The 20897-nt window shown below is 36.1% G+C and overlaps 4 protein-coding genes across 5 annotated transcripts; 1 reads left to right on the forward strand and 3 right to left on the reverse strand.

The window, feature by feature from the left end:
• Window positions 1–123: 123 nt before the first annotated feature.
• Window positions 124–4049, reverse strand: LOC133854758 (chlorophyllide a oxygenase, chloroplastic). Its single transcript, XM_062291032.1, has 9 exons — window positions 3900–4049; window positions 3197–3430; window positions 2882–2986; window positions 2405–2680; window positions 2033–2180; window positions 1718–1902; window positions 1478–1590; window positions 867–1161; window positions 124–702 (listed from the first exon to the last, which is right to left on the reverse strand). Exons 1-9 carry the CDS (start codon window positions 3975–3977, stop codon window positions 535–537), a joined length of 1602 nt encoding a protein of 533 aa, XP_062147016.1. The 5' UTR covers window positions 3978–4049; the 3' UTR covers window positions 124–534.
• Window positions 4050–6777: 2728 nt separating this feature from the next.
• LOC133854807 (small ribosomal subunit protein eS10z-like) lies at window positions 6778–9541 on the forward strand. The gene is made up of 5 exons (XM_062291079.1): window positions 6778–6882; window positions 7118–7166; window positions 7259–7538; window positions 7648–7777; window positions 9304–9541. The coding sequence occupies exons 1-5, from the start codon at window positions 6880–6882 to the stop codon at window positions 9385–9387; spliced, it is 546 nt and encodes a 181-aa protein (XP_062147063.1). The 5' UTR covers window positions 6778–6879; the 3' UTR covers window positions 9388–9541.
• A 2482-nt stretch (window positions 9542–12023) lies between these two features.
• Window positions 12024–15265, reverse strand: LOC133858501 (probable E3 ubiquitin-protein ligase RHC2A). Of its 2 annotated transcripts, XR_009898522.1 has the most exons (3): window positions 14439–14452; window positions 13513–13784; window positions 12024–12638 (listed from the first exon to the last, which is right to left on the reverse strand). XR_009898522.1 is itself a non-coding variant. In XM_062293977.1 (2 exons), exon 1 carries the CDS (start codon window positions 15190–15192, stop codon window positions 14512–14514), a length of 681 nt encoding a protein of 226 aa, XP_062149961.1. In that variant the 5' UTR covers window positions 15193–15265; the 3' UTR covers window positions 13761–13779; window positions 14439–14511. The 2 variants fall into 2 exon arrangements, 1 of the variants encoding a protein (XP_062149961.1); XM_062293977.1 differs by lacking the exon at window positions 12024–12638 and having other exon boundaries at window positions 13761–13779; window positions 14439–15265.
• Window positions 15266–16025: 760 nt separating this feature from the next.
• LOC133854817 (BTB/POZ domain-containing protein At1g21780) lies at window positions 16026–19774 on the reverse strand. The gene is made up of 4 exons (XM_062291089.1): window positions 19569–19774; window positions 19329–19474; window positions 17228–17343; window positions 16026–16853 (listed from the first exon to the last, which is right to left on the reverse strand). The coding sequence occupies exons 1-4, from the start codon at window positions 19679–19681 to the stop codon at window positions 16248–16250; spliced, it is 981 nt and encodes a 326-aa protein (XP_062147073.1). The 5' UTR covers window positions 19682–19774; the 3' UTR covers window positions 16026–16247.
• Between the last annotated feature and the right edge of the window lie 1123 nt (window positions 19775–20897).

Raw genomic sequence — 20897 nt, forward strand, 5'->3', positions numbered from 1 at the left:
TTGAGTTTGATTGATCGCCGCTTGATGCGTCACTTGTATCTTTTTCGACAGAACTCTATTGAAAGTTTATATTACGGGCTATGGGAGATCAGAGATCTTGGTTTTCAATTTGCTCAATGCAAATGCAGTGTAAAAGAACCAAAATTTCATATTAGAAAAGGTAAGAGACTAACACTAGCGTCTAAGACTAGAAAATAATCTTCATCACTCTGTCAGGCGTCAAGTGGTGAAGTATTCTAGGAGACTGAATTTAAGAGAGGAAAAAAAAATGGATTTGACTGTACACAGAGACAATAAAATTAGTGTACAGTTTCTTTTAGTTTACAGGGGTTTGTATGCAAGGACCGTTTGTTCTCTGCCTCAGATCATTAACAATTTCCGGCAAGGGGATTTATTTGAGAGAGCCAAGGTATGGGAAACTGCACACCATCGTTGACTATCCAGTGCTCTCGTTTGAGATTCTCCGCACTGAGATCCATTAAACGTGCAAGTTGTTCGGAGGAGCATCTACAGAATCCATCATCCAATGTGATTCTACATTGGTTTGCTGAATGGTAGTTTAGCTCCTTGCTCCACAGCATCTCTCCATAGCCTATACCTTACACCAAGCTTGTCATAGGATACCGGCCAATTCCAGACGTTTGCGCCGTTGATCATGCGCTCTTGCTGGCCAAGTACAAGCCGGAGATCCTCGTTCAAGACCTGTGTCAATTCACCATCAAGAATGTTTGGATAGTAACGTCAGTAAGGAGTATAGCTGGGCAAGAAATTGGCATTTGTTTCTTCCTCCACAAGAAAATAGCTAGATCATTCTGCAACAGGCTATACTAACAAAGTTGAGAAAGGAATAAGTGAATTCTCTTTACCTGTTCTGCGAAATGCCTCCACAGATATTGCATGAAAGGAATGTGCTTAAGCAGGGGAGCAAAATCCAATGACATTCTGTATAATAACCTCGTTTTCTGCCTCGATGAAGGTAAGCACACGTGAAGTTGGTGAAGGTGTGTCGGACACTGCTGGGTACTCTGTCCGCCCAGTTTTCCGGGTTTTGAGATCCCTATGGTTGATAGCACCATACAAGGTGGCCGGAATTCCATATCTATTGGATAAGGGTCCCAATATCCTTGGAGGCCGGATTCAGGTGTCAAAAATTTCACCAAGCTGAAAAGAACAGAATATTCGAATTGCTAAGAGAGTTTTGACTGGAATTGCATGAAAGGAATTAATGAGTTCCCCTAAAAGGGAACAAAGTAGCATTTCAATTGTTGGTGAGATATAGACTTGATGCTTAAACTGGGGTTGATCAGTTTATCTGGATACCACAGGAAAATGAGGTCATTTCATTTTTGTTTAACATAGCAATTTTAAAAGTTTGGGTAATCTTGAGAATGATTACAGGGATCATTCTCCTGAGTTTGCTTTTCAGTTTTTTATCATCTTGGGAAAAATCGTAACATTAGTAATAAGAGCAACTAACCTGGGAACGCTCCATCCCTTGGCAAAGGTGGAAGTGTGAGTAAAAGGGGCATGTGCAAGATCCAAGAGATTATCTAAAAGTAGCCCATGTTCCACTGGAAGTTCCATAACAATCTGGCAAATGGAAGGACATAAAAGAGATTGAGATGACCCGTGTTCTTTCATAGAATCATCTAAAGTATAATTCACATGCTTCATGCATTCACATTAATTATAAGTATATGAATGTCTGTAGCCATACCTCAGCATGGACTTGGAATCCAGGAGGTGGTTGTAAAGAAGGAAGGGTGGCTGTTGGAGGGTCATTGCCAGGCCAAATCCAGATCATCCCATCTTGCTCAAAGCATGGCAATGACTTTATCTTCACATCAAGTAATCGCGTTGACGGCATTTTCTCACATTTTCCATCTGTTGAGTACTCCCATCCTGACATTCATCCATAACAGATTTTCACATAGGTTTTCATTGTTGTAGCAGTTTACTATTAAATTTTCATGTATGACCCATATATTATCGGACCATATAAACTTTAGTTATTTCCCTGATTCTTACTAACCATGGTATGGGCATTGGATGCGACCCTCATTTATTGAACCAAGGTGAAGAGGGCATGCTCTATGTGCACAGGTGTTCTGGACACATCCAGGTTTCCCATCTTTTCCGCGAAAGACAACCCAAGGTTTCTCAAAACAATCAATTGGCATCTGAAACAGAAAAGTGATAAGGAATTCATAAGATGATTCACAGAATAATTGTAAGAAAACAGAGATGATTTACACCATTAAAGCATGCTGCATATGGAAGTGACGATATAACTGGCACCGTGACAAAAATGTAATGCCACTCTAGTACTCTTATTTATTCTTATGCTCACATAAGTAATCAATACATAAAGAATGAATCACAAACTTTTCAAGTTATAGCTTACCATGGTATCATCCTTCAGATCATTGGAGAAAGCAACAGGATACCAGAAATTCTTTAAGTGGGGATGGTACGGTTGAACAGGACCTGACACGTCCAAGCTCTTACGTGGCAACCTTCTCTGGACGACATCAAGAGTTTGTGTGGAAGTACTGGGAGATGGGGATGTTTGGTTTGATACTGTTGCACTTCTGTCTTGTAACAGCCTATCATTCACCAATGCTTCCATGTAAGCTAGCTTATCTAAAGCAGTGGCAACCCTTACTTCAGACATGTGAACCTGTTATTATTCATGGGTCAGATAATCAGTTGCATGGTCTAGAATGAAGGGTATGTTTAAATGGAAATGTGAAATGATTTGCAATCTAATGATTTGTACGTCATTGATGGTATGTACCCTGAAGACATGATAGAAAAATAAATAAACAATTACAATTATCAAGTCAGAATTCATTCTCTCTTTAACTAATAATTTCAACACCTGTTTGTGAGCTTGTGATAAGTCTTCTTGCAACTCCGCAAGCTCCTTCTTCATTGTGCCAATGGACTTGTAATCACGGGCTAGAGGATTTAGAACTTCTACAACCTACAGGCCATTTTCTAAAAATGAGAATTGCCTCAATAAGACAAAAATTAACTTAAAAAATAAATAAAAAAAAAAAAAAAGAAAAGAAAGAAACCCCTCAACAGAACCAAACTCCAAATTAAGGATCATATTCAGCAATCCCATTAAGGCATGATTTGCATGGACTCTAAGCTAGTGAAATCAAGAAGAATGAAGAGGTGTCAAAAGAACCTTTTCATGAAGGAGCATGATTGTGAGCACATCTTGTCGAGCCCTCCAGTCACAGTACTGAATATCGTATCTGGCCACTTCCAGAGCTTGGTTCACATCTAAGAACTTCCCTTTGCACTGGGGGACTCTAGACCTCGGATCCTCCACATCGAACAGAGGTCCCCAGGCACTCTTCTTATCTACCTCTCCTTCCTCTCTAAATACAGCAATAACCCTAAATCCTCCTTTGACGCCCTGAAATTCAACCAAGCCCACAACAATCTGAGTTAAACATGATCTAATCTAAGAATCAGCTAATAAATAAGTAGACTTTTCCGATAAAATTAAGCAGATAAACCTATTAAAAATCATATCTTTTGGTTATTGGGAATCAGAAATAAGGCACAACTGAAATAACTAATCGACCAGTCAAACCAAGCCTCTAGATTCAGCAGGTGCCCCGTGCCCATCTAAACTTAAAACAGAAACCTACAGTCTACAGAGACTCGTGTATTCAGGGATCAACCAACTTTCCCATACATTTTAGCGGGTGCCCATCTTCTTCTTTTTTTTCAGATAAACCCATGAAAGATCATAGTATAAGCTACAATTCAACTAACATGTTGTTCCAGTTCTTTTTACCATATACCCAGTAACCCAGATCAACCCAGAAGGAAAAAAAAGTAAAAAAGAAGAAGAAGAAGAAGAAGAAGAAATTCAGTACCTTCTTGATGTTGAACTTAGATGATCTACCAAGAGAGATTGGCAATGAAAGAGCTGAAGCAGTAGCTACGGTGTTCATGTCTTGGCGACCGAAGCTGACGGGCTCTTGGGAGAGAGGGCGAGAGAGAGAAGGAAAGAAACATACGCAATATTAGTGAGAGAGAATTAATTTGGGGATTTTGTAGATAAGGGGTTGGTGTTTCCCGCGATCTAGGCTGTCCGTCCAAGGGTTGACACGTGGACAAGCGTGGACTCCGTTGTCGCACACGTGGCAACCCTTTCCTCCACATGCTTTTTTGGGGGTCTGAGTGTGTATCCCCGCACAGTGGGGCCCGATATCTTGCCAGCTCGGACAGTGAATTTCTCTACTTTTTCTTCTGTTTTTTTTCTAAGCCTATCTGTTGTGTTTGGGTTGTTTGTCTTGTTGCTTGTGATTTTGAAAATGTCAGGTTGTGGTCGTATGAGGTCGATAGTAGGACCATAACTAAATCTTATCCGTCCATCGTATTGGATATTGCAATTTCTTGTGGATTGCTTGATGTGGCACCTCAGAGCCTTGCAAGGAAAATGATTTGGGTACACAAACAGCGATGTGAGGAGAAACCTCGAATATACCCTTGAAAATAACAGCTTCTCTACCTTTTCAACATGTTATTAATTCATTCAATTTAGGACAATTCTATTATATTTATTTTAAATTTTATCAACTAATTCTCTCTTTTTTTTTTAACAAAAATTAGTCCATTTTCAGTTTTAATTAGTTCCTTAGATTTTTAATTTTATCAATTAATTATCCTTTTTTTATATATATATATATTTTAATTAGTCCACTTCACTTTTATTCGGTCAATTTTACTAATAAAATATGTTGGGATCCAATTATATCCAATCGAGAAAAACACTACAAAAAAACAAATATAAATAAATTTTGTTGTGGAGGCGGCTAGAGAGGAGAGGTGATGATAGAGAATTTAGGAATAAATGCAAATTTAGTCTACTTAGTTTACCTAAATTATAAACCGTTTTCTATTGTATTAAAGTAAATTCAAAGATCTTTGAGATATGCCAAAAAAATAATTTAGTCACTGGAGTCAAATTATATTAAAGCATTGAACGAATTCTGTTAAGTACCGTGTCAATGCTACTAAAATGACGATACATGTCACTCTAACTCTAAAAAAAAAAAAAACTAAAAACCTAATATTTTTTAAAAACAAAAAAGGAAAGGGGTGACCTACGAGCCACTCCCGCCACCTCCGGCTGCACAACCAGCTCTCTTTCATTTTTTTTTTTTATATATACATATATTTATATTTTTTATTAAGTGTGACACATGTCATAATTTTATTGGTGTTGACGTGGCACTTAATGAAATCCGTTCAACGTTTTAACATAATTTGACTACAAAGGTTAAATTGTTTTTTTAGCATATCTCAAATACTTATGAATTTACTTTAATACGACATGGAGCGACTTGTAATTTAGGCATAGACTAATTTTGCATTTATCCAGAAAGTTTAATGAAGTTATTTCATGGTCTTGACTAGGCCTTATAGATTTAATGATATATATTGTTATGTTATTTAAAGTTTTAAATTAAGTAATACAATATATATATAATTAAATATAATAAAACAAAATCTGAACATGAAATGAAAAATGAATAAAAATTTAAAAGACGGAATGCCGTATACACTGTCAAATATAATTAAACAAAATCTTAACGTGAAATAGAAATGAAAATGAAGATAATCATATTTCGTTTTGTGGTAGGGTAGAGTCGAGCCAACTCGAAGCTATTAAAGTTGTGGGTGAATCTCAATTATTTTAGTCACTCACCTTAATTATCTCCGTAGTTAAAAAAAAATAATAGATGGTACTAGGTACATAATTAAAAGGACATGTGATGAAAATGCACTTTGCTTGGATAATGGCAAATGATAAAGGGATATATAATTCAATTAATACGTGCAAAAATAAAAGGCTGATGGGCCGGTCATTTGCTTAGACCAAAGAAAGAGCTCATGTGACCATGCTCATGTCCAATATTTATATAGGCCCAAAATAATATATATATACTCGGAGGAATTGGTTATCCGATTATAATCGGGTGTTTAAGAAATAAATAATCGGCTTCAACTCTAGCATTCCTAATAGCCTCACCAAATTTTACTCACCAAAATAACTAAAAATTATTTTTTTCTATTCTGATGAGCCACTTTATTAAAATTCCCCCAGCAGCCTCACCATTTTAACTAGTCAATATTCACTATTCCATTTAAATAATAATTTTTTCATATTTCTTTATTTTTTCTCTATATAATATTTTTATAAAAAATCATTTATATCCATGAAATAAGGACATTATCGTGTGAGAGATGGGAGATGAGAGAAGAAAATGAGAGAAAAAAGGAAAAAAGTGTGCTAATCATGTGAGAGAGAAATGTGAAACAAAATTTGGTGAGTGGGTTGTTGAGTGAAAATGCCTGGTCTAATTTGACTAGTAATTTCAGTCATCAAATTTTTTTGGTTAAAATGGTGAGGCTGCTGGGAGTGGTTTTTAAGAGTTTTCATCAAATTGGCTCACCAAAATAGCTAAAAAACTAATTTGGTGAGGCTACTAAAAATGCTCTTACCTGGCCGATTATAACTGATCTGAAATTACTTTGCTACCCAGCATTGATGGGCTTTGTTGGATAAAGTTTATCCCTTTTTGCTTTTGTTTTCTCTTTCAAAAAAAAATATATATATATTAACAAACAATATAAAATACTCAAAAAAAAAAAAAAAAAAAAAAAAAAACTTCTATCTTAATATCATATCAAAATATTTTTTCTTAAAAAAAATAAAAACAAAAATCAATGATTTTAAAAGTAAAAGCAAGAGTCCTACTCCTACACTTCTTCTCCTTATAACGATACTCCACAGAGAGAGAGCTCGCCGCCTCGTCTAGCCCTCGCATCCTCAACCTCATCGCAACAATGGTACATCTCTCTCTCTCTGTCTGCTTGTCTGTGAAAGCGTTAATGTTCTGTTTGTTTGCCGATAAAGTTTTCTTAGGAAAAGAAAGGAAAATGAAAATGTACGGAACGCGTGTGATTAGGGTTTTAGGCGAAAATCTAAAGCCTCCAAATTCTTTTCATTTCGTTTTCCGCAGTTTCTCGGCATCCAAACAGATATCAAATTGGTCTCTGACTTTTCTAATTGTTTCCCTTTCAGATCATTTCAGAGAAGAACCGGCGCGAGATCTCCAAGTACCTCTTCCAAGGTTTCTCTCTATACGTGTATACATACTCTATATATATATATATACATGCGTGTGATTTAATTGCTGAATTTTGTGGTAATGTTTGTGTTCAGAGGGAGTTTGCTATGCGAAAAAGGACTTCAATCTGGCGAAGCACCCGGACATTGATGTGCCGAATCTACAGGTAATAAAGCTGATGCAGAGCTTCAAGTCGAAGGCGTACGTGCGCGAGACCTTTGCTTGGATGCACTACTACTGGTATCTCACCAACGACGGCATTGAGTTCCTCAGAACTTACCTCAACCTTCCCTCAGAGATTGTCCCAGCCACTCTGAAGAAGCAGGCCCGGCCTGCTGGTCGGCCCTTTGGCGGCCCATCCGGAGATCGCCCCCGGTAAATTCTTGTTCCATGTTGTGGATTGGGTACTGATACTGCTCTAATTAATAAATTTGTGTTTTTTGGGGGTTTGTGTGATTAATTGAAAATTTCTGTTGTGAATCAGTGGCCCTCCTCGTTTTGAGGGAGAGAGGAGATTTGGTGACCGGGATGGGTACCGTGGAGGTCCCCGTGGTCAGGGTGGTGACTTTGGTGACAAGGGTGGAGCGCCTGCTGACTACAGGCCTAGTTTTGGGGTAATTTTGTTGTGGTCTTTCTTTAGTACATTCTTCTGGCATCTATACATTTGAGTGATTTTATTGCTGTATGTATCATATTTATGTCTCATTGTGATGTTCTCGAGCTTGACTTTGGTGCCGAAGGTTGAGAGGGGAACATTCAAATTGGTTCTTTCTTTGTGATATAGCAAGATGTTTCTTTTACATTGTTTTTGGCATTGTTCATTTTCTTCAAATATGCCATTTATAGGTTATGTTGGATGGGTTTGGTGAGTCCATTGAGCGAGGGAAACTAGTGCACCAAATTTTCTTTTAAGCCAATGGGGTTGGTCTTTACTTTCCTGCAGTTCAGAGTTTAGATTAGTTTTTGCTGCTGCTTACAAGAGTAATTATTATAGCCCACTCGTACATCAGCCCACTACAAGGGGGAAGTTCTGGTCTGAACCTGTGTGGAAGGAGGAGTTGGGTGGGAGTAGTTCAGGTCAAGAAGATAGTGAAAAACCTAGAAACATAATAATTTTGGGGGCTGGATTTTGATAAATTTTTACAGATTTTAGACTTATTGGAGAATGCTTTCTGTCATTGGCTTGAGGTCGTTCGCCCCTGCTTCCTGTCCCCTACCCCATGTCTTTTATAAGCCCCCTTATTTTTCTCTTCTTGAGGTATTGTGTGTTAATAAGTCTTGGTTCATTTGGTTCAGTTGTCAACCAAAACCAGACTCTTTATTTATAGCATGGTTTCTGACGTTCATCTAGTTGTTTAAACAAGTTGATGATGTTTCAGTGGCCAATAGAAAATTTTGAGGAACACATTGGCAGCTTTCCATTTGTGGTCAAAAGGAGAAATGATTAAATTGTATTGATGTGAGGTTAGAAGTTAGATTGTATGTGGAGTTATAGCTAGAAAGAATGCATTAATGCTATGACCTAATTCTTATCGTCTCAGGTGTCTTGTATTTTTTTCAAAAAAAGAAAGAAAATAAAAATTGAGTGGGTCAATCCTACATATGGTAGCCTAAGAATTTTGACTACCTGATGATTGTTAGCTGCCCGTTAATAGATTGTATCTCTCTTTCTGTCCAATCTAGTCTTTTTAATCTCTTCAAAATCTTCATTTTATTTTAATCTTGCAGATTTTGTCAACATTTGAATAATTATTTGGAATATTCTAAGAGCCTGCTTGAGATTGTGTTAAGGAGCTTAAAAGTGCTTTTAGTACTTAAAAAGCTATGCCAAAGAAAAATGGGTCCATTTGGTAACAAATTTAAAGCACACTTATTTTATTCCCCTAAAAAAAAAAAGCCCAAAACTGTATTTTGGGAGAAGCTTGAAAATGAGGTTTTTTTAGATAAAAGTTTTATTTCCTGATGCAATCCCAAACAGGCTCCAAGTTGATTGGGAAATATGTGAGATTATAGTTTGTAAGTCGGTAGATGTTTATTGGTGGTAGTGTTATTTGTAAAAGAATTGGGGATGACTTGTTTGCTCTGGGATTATAGTTTGGTAGTTTCTCCATTGATTATGTTTCTTGCACCAAACTTGCAGGGTCCTGGTGGAAGGCCTGGCTTTGGTCGTGGGTCTGGTGGTTTTGGTGGGGCCCCAGAGAGCTCAAATCTTGCTTCAGAGTGATGGTTCCTACATTGCAAGATTTTGACATTTAGATTTTTAAGCAGAATCCATTTCGTTTGCTGCATATGGGAGTTCAATAGCAATTTTTCTGGTGTTTGAAAATGTTAAATGATGGATGGGTAATAGTTACTATTTAATTTTCTTGGTTTTTGAATTGCCTTTTAATTCTACGATTCAAGCATTATCTACGTAATTTAGTTTTGAGAAATGATTTTTACGTATTCCATACATTTCGTTTGCATCTCATTTTTAAATTTATGGGACCTTCATTGGTCTTTACAAATTCAATAGTAAATTTAAAACTTGATTGTATGTAGATGTACATTTTTTCTTTTACATAGATTATAAATGTAATTTTAAATTAAATTGTAAAAAGTATTTCGTGCTATGTGTTTTTAAAAATATTGTGATTTTAGTGTAGAAAAATTTGCATTTTTTATATTGTTGACAAGATTTTTAAAAACACGGTTTTAAAGGTTAAATGTGATTTTAATGGTCAAATTGTAATCTTACTAAAGCTTATTTTTAAAAATTGCCTTCTTATTCTAACCGGCGATGTAATAGATTTCTTTCTGACCCTCCTTCATCTTTGTCACTTTTGGTTGAATAGTATATCAGCAGCTCAACCAACTTTTTCCTGTTCTGGCTGTCCTTATCACCACTTTTGGTTGAATAGCAGATCAGCAGATCAACCAACTTTTCCCTGCTGTGGCTGTCCTTATGGATATCAGGATATCCAACTTTATTTTTTCCACATTCATTTGAAAAAATATATAAGTGGTAAAAAAAAATTGATAAAAGAAGCTATTTTGTAGTTTATTTTGGATAGAGAAACAAAAAAAAATAGTTTGATTTTCTAAATTTTTTTTAAAAAAAAAACCCAAGGAAAATTGTTACTAGTGCGCTTAGGGATTTATTGAGTACTCATTTGCCCTTGAACTGGTTTGGTTTTGTGCAGTATGGACGCTCTACAATTTAAGTGAAATGGAGAGAAGTATTTCATGGTTATGATTTATCCAACTGGAACTAAGATTTGAGATGAGGGGATAGAATTGAAGAAATAATATTTTTTTGAAAAAATATAAATAAATAAGAGAGTGATTTTTAAAAAATTTGGAGGGACTACTATGTCCCCAAGGCCAGGGGCAATTCTGCCTTGACTATATGACCAAAATGTTGGAAGGTTATTCAAAAAAATTTAAATGATGTGATATTATTTACACCATTAAATACAACAACAATAAATTTTGATCATAAACTGACTCATCTCCATTTACTTTAAAATAAAAGTGATTTTTAGCCTACAAATTAGATTAACATTTTCTTTTTAATACAAATGCGCTTTGGACTCCAAAGATCAGAAAACTCTTTAGAATGCTAAGATTCATGATAAACTGAAGCTCATGAAAAATCGTTTGGCGTAGTATTCTTCCAAGTTCCAATCAAGTAGCAAATTTTATCCAATTATCTGAAGAAGATAGCCAATTCTAGGGATGTAATCGAGCCAAGCTGAGTCGAATTTAAAGATTTCAAGACCGGCTCGTTTATAAGTCGAGCTTGAATTTGAGCCGAGCTATAAATTGCATGTTCAAGCTTGGCTCATTTAAAATTCAAGCGAGCTCGAGCTCGAGCTCAAGCTTGAGTTCGTTAAAAATTACATTCGAGCCGAGTCGGGATACTCGACAAGCTTGGCTCAACTAGAGCTCGAAGTAGACTATTAAATTTTTTAATGAGTGATCAAAGCAGAATTGAAGCCCAAGTTTATGAACAACCTCTATGTATTTATTAATAACATAAATATATAATATGTAACTATATAAGGCATATTATAAAATATAGTACATAACTATAGTTAAGTAACAAATTAACAATATGTTATTATATATAACTAGAGAGTATAAACTATGGTATATGTGTAATGTGAACAAATAGTAAGTCTAATATATTCTATAAAACTAAGTAACTATAATATAAGTATAATATATAACTATTGATAACCACGTGTGATGTGATATATGTGTTTATATATATATACTTATATGCCAACTATTTAATATTGTTATATTGTTATATACTAACTATTAAAAACTTAATATGTTAATTTAACATACTAAATATTGTTATCAAAGTATTATAATTAATATGTAATATTATATTTACTATTTTTACTAATATATATGTAAGATATGAACGAGCTAATGAGTCGGACTAACGAGCCGAGCGAGCGATCTGGTCGAACTTTAAACGAGTTGAGCTTGCCAGCCCCTATCGAGTTTTATCGAGCGAGTAAGGTATGTATCAGTTACTAATCGAGCGGGCTTCTACAGTAATGATCGAGTTTCTACAGTATCGAGTTCGAGTTCGGATCGGACTAAACTGAGCGAGTTGTCGAACGGATTAGTTTATATACATCCCTAGCCAATTCTATTCTTTAACTATTGTTTCTCCTGTGTTCTATGGTGGGAATCCTCTTGGTCTCTCCACTCTTAACATACATTTTAGAATGAATCCAGATCAATCGGTGAGATCACCGCTTGTGTCTCAAAAATTTAAGTTGATATAAAAATAATATACTTAATCGTTTAAACTAATACTCAAAAAAAAAAAAAAGAAGCAATTTGCCACGATTTAAACGACACCAATTAAGCAAAAAACTTAAAACTCACCAATCAGGCAACAAACACGGCTAATTTTTTAGCAGCGTTTTTTTCCTTCTTGTTTGTGTTGCGCCATTAATACCATTGTCTAGAATCTACTTTTCACGGGGAAAAAAGAACGCCCGGAACAAATAAGGATTCCCAACAATTTCAAAAAAAAATTGTAGATTCTAAAATTATGAAATTCAGGTTGCATCAAATGGCTAGAAAAGTACTACCAATTTAAAATGTTGTTAGGGGATGTACTTTTGCCTGAACTCTTTCTACAGAGCACTGTAGGAATGCTTGAGCTTCTCCTTGAGCTTCCCGTACTTCCTAGAGTTGTACTTGGGCATGGAGCAGATGTGCCCAGTTACAATCTCTTCTTCCCTCTTCACTTTATACTGTTCTAGCACACCACCATTCAGCTGCCAATCATAAGGGCACTTTTGATCCCATGCCCAGTCTTGGGAAAATCAACAGCAAGTGTGATGCAGTTCTCATCCACAGCCCCATACAGCCATACTCGTTGCTGTCAGCATGAACCACAAATGCATTGCAGATTGCCCCCAGGTTCTCATTCACCATGTTTCTTGCAAAAAATTCTATTATATCCTGTGGAATAAACACAATTAATATGAATGCAAGAGAGTTTCACTGTCACAGACCTGAAATTTGAATAAAAGTGTAAAGCCAACAAGAGAAACATACATGTGCACAGTTTTGTCAAAAGTGCATCTGTCTTAATTAAGTTAGTCCTATGTTCTAGAAAGTTTGTATTCTCAAAATTAAAAGGTAGCTTGTATGAAAAGTAGATGTAGAAAATAGAAGAAGAAGTTCAGTTTATATCTCCACCTCCTCTGTTTTTGAGCTCTCTCTTTCCGCAGACAATTCTGCAGCAATATTTCCTCTTCTTGCTTTTTATTTTCTTTGTCTACTTTACTGCCATTTGATGATCGTCTTGCTGGAACATCCAGCCAACTGATTTGGTATCAGAGTCATGCTCAAAGGAGAGTTTGGGGCAGAAAGTCGAAAAGAAAACAAAGGAGACTTTGAGGGAGAAATATGGCCAGAACAAGTAGTATAAACTGGAGTAGTGTTCAAGTTCTAATCTTTTCCGGTGAGAATTATGATTTTTGGTGTATAAAGATGAAGCTCTATTTGTTTCCATAGATTTATGGGACATGGTAGAATCATGATCTGAAATACCTGGATTTACATCAGATTTGACAGAAGCTCAACAAAAGGAGTTGAAGGAGAACAAAAGCATAGATGAAAGAGCTCTTAGAAAGATTCAAAGGGGAGTCTTTGAAACTAATTTTTCAAGAATTATGGGAGCAACAAGAGCTAAAGAAGCATGGGATATTGCCTTTATCTTTAGAATTGTAGTCAGTAGCATAAGAGGATTCATTCGATATAACCCTTTTTATCATCATTGATAAGAATCATATGTGAAATAAAACAAACAATCATAAAAATTAATGCTTACGTTATTGAGCTGCAAGGAACTCAAGGTGCCAAAATTTTCACAAATGATGGTCGCAACATTCTTTTCCTGTCCAGCCAGCCCTGCGCCTTAAATCCCCAAATCAAGTGCAAACGCTCATTGAGTGTTTGAAAGTATAATGCTGACACACTGGCCACAAGACCTTCCGTGTCTCCAGTAAAGCCATCATTCGCTTAAGGGACAACCTGCATCTTGTGAACATTTTTCCAATTACAAGATGTAATTGGTACTCTGCAATCAGCTAATCCTCTGTTCTGCTTCAAAAATTTGTAGTACAAATGTTTAGTTATAATATCCAACTAAAATTGATCTCATCATTGATCATTAGTAATGAGGTAGACAACCAGAGAGAATTGATAGCTTTAGTGACAAAGGACAAATTAAAAACAGGCAAATACATAGAAAGAAGAACAATAACAATTGAGACAGAACTACTATAGCTGATCAACACAAGGCCATTAGAACCTTTAATTTGCAAACAAGGCTGAATGGAATACAAAATGGCCCCGTCTCTAGCCATTTACGACAAAGTTTTCCTCCAAATTGAATCGGACAAATTTCGTTCAACCCACCTTCATTTTTAATAGAGCATTTTAAAATATATATATATGACAATCTCATCTCAATTTGATAGACTTTCCTCCAACCCAATTTAAAAGAAAACTTTAATCTCTTTCAATCCAGTTTGAAGGAAAACTTTGTCCTATTTCACTTCGAATGTGTTACACACTATCAACAAACGAGAACCCTCATCAAACCATAATTTTCCAATGCAACAGAAAGTTTGCAAATGATTTATATGAACCAAGAGATTAATATGACTGCTAAAGGCAGCTCAATAAATTAATGATGATCGATCACTAGGTTCATGTATATGTACCAGTAAATCCGAAATCTTAAATTTTTACCTTTCGAATTCGCCTCCACCACCAGCAACCTCCGATATTACTGTAGTGACAAAATTCCCCAATTGAACTGTAATCAAGTCGGCATCGGAAAGCGACACAACGGACACAAATGACTCCTCTGCAGCCACCGAACAATACAACCCCTATGATAAACATGTGAGCAAGGCATACAGACAACCTCCGGCTCCAACCCACTACAGAACTCTTCCAAGCAAATGCTACATTCTCTCGCCGTACAAGAGCCGTCGTCAATTCTCACATTCCTCAACGCCTCGTCAACGGACGACTTGGCCGCCGGCACGGTCGCAATCGCCCTCCTGGATTCTTCCATCGATTCTCTTATGGCCCTCTCGATCTCGTCGCGTTCGTCATAGGCTGTCGCAACCAGAACCACCAAAGCCATAGGCAACAAGGCACGGCCGACGCTACGACGGGTCGTGGTGTCCTCAACCATGTCGAAGGCGAAGGACAGTATGTGAGGTACGGCGGCGTCCAAGAAGTCCTGGGACACGCCCGTTTCGGAGAACATGTCGTGCAAGATTGTCGAGCCGAGAGACAAGAAGGCGTCGCATGGTACGAGGAATGGCTGGCAAAAGGAGGCTATTGGGATGAAAGCGCGTTGTGGGTACTCCAATTGAAGCACATGGCGGAAGTACAAATGGATTAAGAAACAATCGCAGGGCAGTTGTATTTGATCGCCATCGTCTTGCTCTTGCTCTTCCCTGCCGATGTGGTATTCGTATATCGATTCCATCGGTGGATATAGTACTGGAGATAGTACAGAGAGAGAGTGATCAAGTATGGTTTCTTGGCAAAGAAGGCTTGAGAAAGATGATTTTCTTTTTCTTTTTCTTTTATCACTATATATTAGGGATTCGGGATTTAAGTAATGGTATAAAACACGTTTTTATACCACTTCATTATTATCTGATGGGATAGAGCCAAACAACTTTTAAGTTTAAGGATAAAAATTTCTTACTATCGGGTTTGTAGGAAATTTCATACAACCCACGTATAAGATTGACACGTGTCCCTTAACATAACACATGTTTTAATATCATATGATTTTTTAATAGCATTAATGAAGAAAAAAATATTCTTCTTACATGTTTAAAAAACACATGTCACTCTTATATGTGAATTGCATGAAATTTCTTACAAACTCTGTTCGTGAAAATTATGTGTATTTTTGGGCTTTCAAGTATAATCTTAAGAGGGATTTCATGTTCAAGATAGTTATATGAATTACCGCACCCATAAATATTATTATATGTTGGAATTTTTGTGCCATCTTAGGTCATATTTATATCCATGAGACAACACGCTAGACTTAGATCTTTTTTTTTTTTTTTTTTGGACTTGTTTAAAAAAGGTGAATATACTAATGGAATGATAAATAGTATTTTTTTTTTTTTTTTTTTTACAATGGTTAAAGTATTTAATTAAATTAATAAATTCTCATTTCTATATGTTAAAGCTTTTGAAATAACCGGTAATTTAGGACAAATGAATATAATCTAAAAACTCAGTGGGAGAGGCAGAGGCCGCCCATGATATGAAACAACATTCGGGAAGAAACACAATAGATAAAACTAAAAGCAATAAAAGCATTGCCTCATTTACTTAAAACATAATTACTGGATTGTTATTCCCAGATCAAGTTTCACACGGGTCACAAATGAAAATATTCTTAACAACTGAAATGAATACTTCCCGACATGCAAAACCTTAGCATGTTCATATACGCAGGAGTATATACAGGTACCTATCATTTCTTGGTATCTGAAGACAGATGCCCATGTTAGTAGTTTATACAGGCTTCCAAACTGTAAGCACCTCTTGGAACATCTGCATCATCAATTCCCTGTCTGCATGCCTGAAAAAGTCATTAACTTCCTCTCTAACATCATATATCTTGCCAAAATCAAACAGGTACATCATGCATCCTTTCTTCAACTTGTCCAACTGGTAAAGCCAAGCCTCTTGCAGCCTCTCAAGCACATTCCCTGAGTTAATGTCTTCCAAGAGGCTTTTCTCACAAGAATCTTTGAGGTCAGCAATGTCATATTTGTTGGCTGCCCCAAGTAGTGCCAGCCGGTGCTTCCAGAAATCCTCTTGTTTTATGGTTCCATACAAGTAACTGAGAAGGGTCATGCCAGATTCCAGTGACATGTCTTCTATGTAGATTGTAGAGGATTCTTTTTCCTGGAGGTCGTGATGGAACATGCTATGAAACACGGGAGAACTTGCAGACAAAACTGCCTTATGAGCTCTTAAAGAGCCGTCAGCAATGTTAATGGTGAGATCAGCATGGATGGCCTCATCAAGCATACGAGAGAGACAACGAAGAGTGCTTTGGGCTGACAAAGACTGCATCATCCCATCACCGGGCCATATAGAACAGGGTTCCCCGCCCTGCGTTTAAGCATGCAAAGACCAATAATTAATGAAGCATAGGCATAGCACGGTTTAAAGATATTATGAGGAACTTTGAGTTTGTTTTGATGCATGATTTCCTAGGTGCTTTTCTTTTTTCAAAAGAATAAATTCATGTTAACTGTATTTTCTTGTTGAAAGCCACTTCATCATAGAGGAAGCAGACTGGAAACAGTTGAAAAAATGTTCCCAATTTCAACTTTCTGCCACTAGAGAAATTCTACAGCATACATTTGAATGCATTCATCTTAAACTGGAGCTCCAAGAGGACATAAACTACTTTTCACCAAAACAACTTTGCACAAACCAACATCATAGCACCTCATATAAGAAGACTACAAAAAGGTACTAACATTCAGAGGGCAGATCTTCAGGTCCAGAAACTCAACATCAATGATGAAGCGACCAACGAAGGTGGAATCAACCGGCCAAACAAAGTCTTCAGATGTCCGAAGTTGTCTCTCATGAACTGCAGTATGATGCAATACAGCGTTATGCGCCTGATGCTTATATGCAAAACATATCACCACACTGGAGCTTAAAATAAGATACATGAATTTCAATACTCTACGTTGGATGATCACAATCTGTTGGAACTTATTTGACTTCTTTGTGTCAAGTAGGTCAAACATTTGTTTTATTTTACCCACTGTCATATGGGAAAGCATAAAGAAATGCAGCCTGAATCAATCTCCTCTTTATGTATTCAGAAAATTAATATTTATAAGAACACTACTCAATGGCCCATTATAGCAATTATAATTTAAAGTTCTATTTTTTTTATTTTTTGTTTGAAAAAAAAAAGGTACAATTATTACATGCTGTCAAATGAAAACCAGATTAATAGACAAGAGTTAGATTATTTGCAAGAAACATAGAACAGATTGTAGAAAGGAGCAGCACAGAAACTTTGCAGACCTATAATATGGAGTACAAAGAGTTCAATTAATCGTTCAAAAAGAAAATTAAATGGGAAACAACATGATACCTGCTTATTTTAACTCGATTCATTGCATACTAGGTTCAGCAACACTGAGCAAAATCTATCTACCAAGAAATAGATCTCATCCAATTGATACCCTGACCATCTATAAAAATTCTTGCATAATAGATGCAAGGGAGCGAGTGAGATCCACCTCAGGGAATCACTGGGGCCAAAAGATCATGTGATTTTTTTGCACAAGAAAAATTAGGAAATATAGCATGTGGTTGAACACTAGATCACAAGGTATTCAACCAACTTCTTAACGACAAAACATTCCTGCTGACATCTGTTTGTGTCTCTAATCATACCTATATCTCGTACAGCTCTTTTTGAAAAAAAAATGGGGTCAACTGACCACTAAAAAACCCTCCTCTGCCTCCACTTACTTTGCTTTTTGTCTCTTTCTTTCTTTTCTTTTCTTTTCTTTTTATTTTTTTTATTTTTTTTATTTATGAATACCTCCAGTTTATTGGGGCATCAAGGCACATACATAAGATGCTTTTCCTGTTTTCCACATAAAATCCTCACAGTTTCATCTCCTTTGTGCAAGATTCTAGTGTTGCCATGTCTCCTAGCCAGCAGACTAAGAGCAGAGTTAGGTGTATATGGGATTGGTTTAAAAATCGATGTATTATGTCACAGCAATCAAATAGACACTACCATATCTACTCCCCATCAGCTATATTCCTTATGGCTTTTGTGACCTTTTTCTTAAAACTCTAAAATACAGACGCTTTTTAATTTTTAATTGGCCAAACTCAGATAGAGATGTTACTATATGTATCTCTGCACAATTTATAAATCTGTGTGCAGACGCATATTTAGCTAAGTTTGTTTTTCATCCAGAAAAAGCAGAGTTCCCAAACTGACTTGCCATCAAATCTCAAATCCCATCCCCATACAAGTAGTAGTCCCAGTTAATATCACGTAGGCAGACACACACAAAAAGAGCAAGCAACTAAGATTTCTTCAAAACATACATTGCCATTGGCTTCTCAATTCGTGGTAACAACGTGTATATAGTAGTGTTGGAGTGTCACCTATGATAGAATCTCACATCGAGTAATAAGAACAAAAGTGAGTGGTGAATACATAATATTGTCTCAACATGTTATATCGCTGTCTCACTTGTAGACTCTCCAAGGCCTTTTATCTCCCTAACAAACAAGTAGTTATCCCCATCATATTACAATACAAAAAATTATTATACATTATTAAGAACAAAACATCTTCAGCATCTCAGTTCTTTGCCTGCATAAAAGTTTACCTCGATTCCCATTGTAAATTGCTTAAAAGTTTTTTTTTTTTATATATAAATAAAGATCTCAACCACATAAGACTCAAATTAGAAATACCCGATACCTGCTATGATCCTAAAACAGTAGAATCCAAATCCCGAAGACGAAAAAGAAAACTCAACAAGCATATATATGCGGATAACAAGAAAAATGGAAGAGAGCGATGCATACTTGGGGAAATGTAGGGCCTGCGGTTAGCACCGGTGTTAGAGACTCGGAGGACAAAGCGAGCAAGCGGAGGCTGCTCCTTGGAGACCCGTGAGGGCTCTGGAAATAGGCGAATGTAGAGGTACCGATTCTTCTCTATGGATAAATACCTGCAAACCCATCTCAAAACATCAACCACCAACTCAAAATTCAACGACACACACATAAATACATCCAAAAATTCTGAGAGAGGGCGTGCGTTACCAGTTCCAGATTCCGAGCTTGAAAGGTTCGGACTTTTTGAAAGAGCAGGGTCCGAAGTTGTCGATCTTCCATTGCGCTAGTCTTGAGATCGTCTCCACCTTGGAATCGGCCATCTTTACACGTTTCTCTGACTCTCTCTCTCCTCTGCAAGTCTGACTGTACTTTTGAGTTGGAGAGAGAGAGAGAGGCGATGTCGCGAAGACTTCGCGCTTTACTAATTAGGACTTTTCTATTGTGTTCGTTGAACATGTCATCATTCATGAAAAAAGTAAACTTTTTTCAACCCATCTTCTTTTGCCACGTGCTAAACAAATTTCGAATCTTTCCTCCCAATAATAATTCCCATTGATTGATTTATTTACAGTTTAAATTCCATGGCGAGTTATAAGAGATTATTCAATTATTATTTTTGTACTTTTATTTTTTTCTATCATAAAATCTCGTTAAATTATATAGAATATGCGATTTTTAGATGTCAAATTTTGTTTAAAAACAAAAATACTCTTAAACAGTAAATTAATAAAAAATAATAATAAACCTATTATATATATATATATATAACAAAAAAAACAAAACGATAAAAAGTAAAAGAAAGGGGTGGCCTACGAGCCACCCCTTAGCCACCCCAAAAAAGCTTAGGGTGTCCGCACGGCCACCCCGGCATAAGGTGTGGCCGGAGCCACTTCTGCGAGCCACCTCCTTAGTTTTTTTTTTTTTTTTTTTTTATTATTATTATTATTATTTGTTTAATTTTGAAGGTATTTTTTGTAAATTTTAATTTTAAATTAGGGTATTTAAATTTTTTCACGAATTTGACGGGTGAGAGTAAAAGTACAAAAATAATAATTAAATGTCCTTTATTAATCGAGGTGTCAGTTATATGAACCATGTCGAAAAGTTTATAGAAGAAAAAGTAATGACTTGTGACCCAAATATCTTTGGTAGCTTTCACACCCCACTCAATAATCAATATAAAAGAACTACCGACATCTACTAAACAATCTTAATTTTATGCTACCCACCACTGAAGCTTATCATGTATTTGGCATGATATTTACATTAGAAGAAACTCACTAAAATATTTAGTCACTCAAATCATTAAAAATTATTAAAATCTTTTCCTAATAGCTTTAGCAAAATAGAGATTTTTGTTTAGTGAGTGAACAATTTGGTGACTAGTGTTCATGAAAAGCAAACGTTTATTTCTCTCTTTCTTTCTTTTTTTCTTTTTTTTTTTAAAAAAAAAAAGATTTTATGAACTTTTTTGAAAAATATGACTCTTAAAACCAAAGTTTCCTAATATATAATCGTTAAGAAAATACAATTTTA

Source organism: Alnus glutinosa, chromosome 1 (genome assembly GCF_958979055.1).
Source record: "Alnus glutinosa chromosome 1, dhAlnGlut1.1, whole genome shotgun sequence".
In the NCBI taxonomy this organism is placed as follows: domain Eukaryota; kingdom Viridiplantae; phylum Streptophyta; class Magnoliopsida; order Fagales; family Betulaceae; genus Alnus; species Alnus glutinosa.